At 41.9% G+C, this 6,000-nt stretch overlaps 1 protein-coding gene across 2 annotated transcripts in view; it reads left to right on the top strand.

Annotated features, from left to right (window-relative positions):
• Positions 1-242: 242 nt before the first annotated feature.
• The window catches only part of VWC2 (von Willebrand factor C domain containing 2), a 140,827-nt gene continuing 135,069 nt past the window's right edge, over positions 243-6,000 (top strand). Inside the window, exons 1-2 of one of the 2 annotated variants that reach the window (XM_053265653.1) lie at positions 243-703; positions 3,552-4,345. In XM_053265653.1, coding sequence (XP_053121628.1) covers positions 3,626-4,345 — 720 coding nt within the window. In that variant the 5' untranslated portion in view covers positions 243-703; positions 3,552-3,625. Of the gene's footprint in view, positions 957-3,551; positions 4,346-6,000 lie in introns of both variants that reach the window. The other variant, XM_053265652.1, reaches the window with a different exon arrangement.

Here is a 6,000-nt window from a genome sequence, read left to right as displayed (position 1 = left end):
ATAGGTGTTTCCCATAGTCTGGGAAAGATACCAGTGGGAATTTGAACCGGCAATCTCTGGCTTGATATTCAAGTCATTTCCCCGCTGAAAATCCACACACACAAACAAACAGGGAAGTGTTTGCTCGTTTAAACTCACTTAATTGCAGAGCCCCTAGTTTGGGAAATGCTCTGTAATGTGTATATTACGACTCAATTCCCCTCAGTCGGCGGGCAAAAGACGTCTGTCTCTCTCGTCTCCCCGCCTCCCCACCCAGTCCAGTGAAGGCGGGAATTCAGAGTGAGACAGCCAGGAAAACGAGGCAGATGCTGCAGTTCGGGTGCCTTGTTGCGGGAGGCGCTCCAGCAAGTCTCCCCGCTTCCCCGCCACCGGCCAGCCCCGCTTGGGCTTGGAAGCTGTGCCCGTGAGCTTTCGGTCTGGGACGCCGAAGACGATGAATTCGCATTTCGGAGGAGGCAGTAGCAGCGAGCTGCGGCCGCTGAAAGAGTAGCGGAGCGAGGGAAGCCAGCGAGCAACGCAGCGGTCCCCTCAAGTAGAAGACCCGGGAGGCGGCTGACCTGTGCACTCCATCCTCCCTGTCGAAGAGGGGAGAATGGGATGCTGAGGGAGGGAGGAGGAGGGAGGGAGGAAGAAGCCGCAATGTGAAAAGCGCCAAGGAGGAGCCCGCCTCCCCCCTCGTCCCCTTCCCCAAGAGGCTGAACCGGTATATTTCTCTGTGTGTGTGTGTGTGTGTGTGTGTGTGGTGAAGTGACTGGTGCTGTGCCTTTGCCTCGCCGGGCGAAGAGACGAGGGGAGCGGGCAGCGGCTCCGGCTGCCCGCTCGCCCACCCCTCTCCCTTCAGGACAGAGGATGGGAGCGAAAGGAGAGGTGCCGTTTCTCCCGCACAGAGGAGCAGCTGACTGGCTGGGCTGAGATGAAAGGAAGAGACCTACCTTGCTTGGGCTATGTGTGTGAAGGTAATGATGATGATGATGATGATGATGTCCTCTGCCCTCTTTGGGGCGCCAGCTGTAACGTGATGTGAACTTGTACCTATTGGGGTAAACCAGGAAAGTTGCAGTGTCTTGTGTTGTGTTGCAGCAAGGTAGTAAGCCCACACAACAGTCTTGCAGCCCCTTAAAAGACTAACCGGTTAATGGTGGCAGAAGACTTTTGCTGCAACAGATCAACAACAAGGCTACCCCTCTGAAATTTTTGTACAAGCCTAAGTCTGTGCAACTACCTTTGAGTGTATTCTTTCCTTGTTATCATTGCCTTTGCCTGTCTTTCCCTTTCTTTGATCTTCTGTCAATATTTTGATTATAAATTTCTCAGGGCAGGGACCTTTCTTTTGGTTTATGTTATCCTCAAAGTGCCCTATTGATGTGGTTGGTGATTATGATGCAAACTGGTTGGAGGGTTGTATGTATGCTGCAAATTTTCGGTCTTCACAAGCAATTATATGGGGGAGGGGGTATTTTATCCCAGCAATATTAATTTCTTGCCATATTCTTCTTTGCTTCTAAGTTTTAATAGCTGTCTTAAGTCCTGAACTTTATCTCTTTTCCACATATGGTATTATTGTCAACATTTTGTAGTTTGTTTGGGACTTTCTAAAGTATGCAATACTTTACAATATCCTCATAACCATGGACATTGTTTCCCATTTTACAGATGGGTAAACTGAGGCTGCAAAGTGAATTCCAGAAGAGTAGCTGTGTTAGTCTGTTACTGTGGTAGATTAAAGGCTAGAGAAAGACAATAGGTTTTTTTAAGAGTTAAAAGTGGCTTGAGAGAGGCATAGCTTTCCATTGTGTACGACTGCACATATACTGTTGCCTCTCATCAAACAGCTTTTGCAGATTTTTTGTTTGTTTGTTTCAAAAACCTGTTTATCAGAAGTGAAAGCTGAACAAGTGGACAGGCTGTGAAATGCCTCTTTTGAACCATCTTCAAATCTGTGAGAAAACTATCATCTGCCTCATACTAAAGAGTCCTGTGGAAAACCTACTTCATGAAATCTGATGAAACAGATTCATACTATAATAAATGTAATAATCTTTAAGATGCTAAAAGTTGCTTCTGAGGCTGAAAAATAACTTTCTGCTCAACTGATTCTGTATATGAGGCGGAATTTGTACCCAGAAGGTTCAAATGAGGTAGAATTTAAACCCATACCACTATGGTTATTCTGAGTTTCTTTTCCATTCTTAGCCTCTGGGTTTCTTAGCATCCCTCAGCATTTGCTTTCCCTCTTGCTTTTCAGTACATAGGATCTGTCTGCAATAGCCCCACACTAGAGGATGTTGTCTGGGTTTTAAAAAGTCTAAAAAAGCAATAAGAATGTGTTGTGGACAGCAATGAGATGAATAAGGTAATGAGCTGGATTGCTGACTCCAGAGTAGACTTTTAAATGGGGTAGTTTGGAATAACTGTAAGATTGCTGCATTTGCTATGGTAGTTTTCTGCTGTGAAGTTGAGATATGAAGTAAGGCTTGCAGCTGCATTTACATTGGACAGGGGGCTTGAATACCAACAACTGGAATCTTAAATGTATAGTAGGCAAACAAAATAGGTTACATATGTTACATGTTAATGAGTATCGAGAGTAAATGATGATATACTTGTTTTTACTCTTCAATCAATTTCTAGCTAAGAAATGTATGGTTTGGGACTGTACATATATTGTCCCTTTTTCTAATTTTCTAAGTAATCTTGTATAACAGAATTCTAGAAATGCTAGTATTCTGTACATAAGAGATAGGCAATTCTGTTGTGGGAAAATGTACACACAAGTATGACCAGTATATATTGAACTTTACTTGGACTGTGAGATTTAAAAAAGAACAACATAATTTTACTCACTAGCAGGGAATTATTCTGCTCAGATTGAATGAAAGATTAATGAAAACCATGGTGTGTGCATTCAGAAAATGGAAATATATTGGTGAATGTTTGTTCTGGAGTCTGCTGTGATTTGAGGAGCTTCACCCCCCCCCCCGTACACATCTAATTTGCACAAGGTCAGCTATGTGCTTTTCCTTTCCCCCCCAGATGTAAAATCAAGACTGTGAAGCTGTGCCAGGCTTATCTTATTTGGAACTCATCATCCTCTCCTTTCCCTCCTATCACTAACATATAAATGCCACCTTCAGTCAATGTAATCTTTTTATAAATACTTTCATTTTCTATGAAGGTCTGATTATCCAAATGTTTTAAATACCCCTAAGCATTATATTGATTTCCCCCCTCTAGTGATTTACAGTCATTAAGATGCCAAGTCTCTGACCCATTCTTTTTAAAAATGTCTACAAACTGTTTAGGATGATGTAGGTCATTATTCCCATATTAGTGACAGAAAATTGAGGCTGAGAAGAATAAACCTATATCAGAATGCCAAAGAAATTCATGACTGTGTTATAATTTGAAGCTGAGATTCCCAGGTCCAAGACTTCTATTGGCTTGGGGTTTTTTCCCCCTTTTATAAATGACAAATAAAGGTGTGTATATATTGTTTACTATGAGAAATGCAGTCTATAAACTGAAGTGTCCTAACTGATTTTTTTTCCTAGGCACCGTGGATTGGCGGAACAATTTTCTTTGATGTGAATGAAGCATGTCCTACCCCTCTGGGATGCCATAGGTAATGCCCAGCTCTACTGCGATGGCAATTGGGGCTCTCTCTAGTTCTCTCCTTGTGACCTGCTGCCTGATGGTTGCTCTCTGTAGCTCCACTGCACCTTTGCAAAAACTGGCCAAGGCTCAAGACAAGCAGGAGATAAAAACAAACCAAGAAAAGAGAGACCACACATCAGCCCGAGAGAGCCAGAATCAGACAGGATCAGGGAAGATGAGTGAAATGGGCAGGAATGGGAGGGAGGAGGGCACCAGAGACTGGAAGAGCAAAAACAACAGAAATTATTCTAATAAGGAATCTTGGACTAAGCAAAAGCAAGCATTGACTAGTCAGTCAATGAGCAGTAAGCTTGGGAGCCTTCAAGCCCAAGAGCAAATGGATGGTGTTCAGGAGGAGCTTCCAGCTGCTGAAGATTCCTCCCTCTTGGATGTTATTGCTAGTACTACTCCTGAACCTCCAGAGGAATATGCCTATCCAGACTACCGTGGCAAAGGCTGTGTGGATGAGAGTGGCTTTGTTTATGCGATTGGAGAGAAGTTTACTCCAGGTCCCTCTGCATGCCCATGTCTTTGCACTGAAGAGGGCCCTTTGTGCATTCAGCCAGAGTGCCCCCGACTCCACCCTCGATGCATTCATGTTGACACTAGTCAATGTTGCCCACAATGCAAGGAAAGGAAGAACTATTGTGAATTCCGGGGGAAAATCTACCAGACACTGGAAGAATTCATGGTAAGGCAATGGTGATAGATAGTGGTGGTAGTAGTGAGGGAGGGAGAGGCAGCTTATTCTTGTGTCTTTCCCCCCTGTTAGCTATTATGTTCTCAAAATGGGTTTTTTGAGACTATTTTGCATCCTTTCCTACATTTGCTGTCCTGCAAAACCACAACCTTTTATATTAAGCAAAAGAATAACATTTTAACAAGGAGAGTTCTGATCATTATTTAATTCCTTTGGTATGTAATTACAAACACATTTTTAAACACATAGTCACAATTAAAACGTTTTATAGGAACATGGACACCCTGTGGCTTTCCATTGTATTTTTAGTATGCAACTTTATTGTTCCTGTGTTTTATGAGCATTAAGAGGTTTAGGGTTTGATGTGGGAGAGGTAGGGATGCTAGTAACTATAAATGGCATTCCCCCCACCACACCAACCTCAAACCTCTTAGTGCTCATAAAACATAACAAAGTGGTTAAATGGTTTTAATTCTGTGTTATGGCTCTTTACATTGTCTGTTTTTGCCTCTTCAAAGGGAGATGTCAGAGTTATATAAGCTTCTCTGTGTCAGAGTGATTATGGGCCTGTAGTATAATACTAAGTGCATATTTCATGGAATACAATATGGTGAGTTTAATCAGGGTCAGCATTTCTGTCTGGTAAAACTCTCTTTTTCTAATGAGGTGATATTTTCATTATTCTAGAAGATATAATTTGTAGTTTCTGGAACACTGAAATGATTTGGATTTAATGCTCAAACAGCTGTTTTTTAGGCAAACCTTTTTTATAGACTCTTTCCCCTCCAGCCATTTTTCTTGTACACAAAAAAAATGAATGTTAGGAAAAGTGCCAAGTAGCCCCTCCTTCTCCCTCCAACCCATTTATGATTGTAGCCTCCTGCAGATGCTAAAATACAAATGGGAGAAACATACATACAACTCATGTCATGTGTAGCTTCAGCTTAAATGATTGTTTTAACCAAACTTAAAATCGTAACAAATAAACTTGAGACCAGTGATGAAGTGACATTACACTGGCCCATAACTAGGTTAAGGCTGTAGGCCACAGTATTGTCATTCCCTACCTGTAGCCCATTCCCTCTCATATGTGAATTCCCTCTTTTCCCTTTATTTTGGTTTGGTATTATAGCTCCTTGTAAATAAAACAATAGGATCAACATTGGAGGAAAAGGGAGATAAGTGTTCAATTTCTTGAAAAGTCCATTCTTCTCAGCTGTCAAAAGAAGTTATATGGCGTTCAGTCTAACTGTTCCGACAATGTACTGCAATCCAATTAATAGGGAAATTGAAGCTCTTATGTCCATAGCATTCCCTTAACAAACTGTTACGGAGTGCCATATATGTAAATAGTCTGGTAGAGAAAGCTGGAACTTCAGTTTCTTCACATTGGACTCATTTTTGCAGTTGGATAACATCATGGTGTTAAAAGTACAGTTCATTTATAATGGGCTAATACATACAAATAGGTCTAGATTAGATTGCTAAAGAACACCCTCTGCTGATGCTTCTGCTTCTGATTACTTACCATATATCCTGATTAAGAGGTCTTCTTTTTCCCAACTTTTCTCTAAATGGGGTTATTGTTGCTGTAAGAGGCACAGAACAAAAAGACTGAAAGATGGTCAGTGATAGCTTCTTGCTTT

This window comes from Hemicordylus capensis, chromosome 6 (genome assembly GCF_027244095.1).
Source record: "Hemicordylus capensis ecotype Gifberg chromosome 6, rHemCap1.1.pri, whole genome shotgun sequence".
NCBI classification, from domain to species: domain Eukaryota; kingdom Metazoa; phylum Chordata; class Lepidosauria; order Squamata; family Cordylidae; genus Hemicordylus; species Hemicordylus capensis.
Note: the sequence above shows the minus strand (reverse complement) of the source record. Positions and strands in the feature narration are given on the sequence as shown.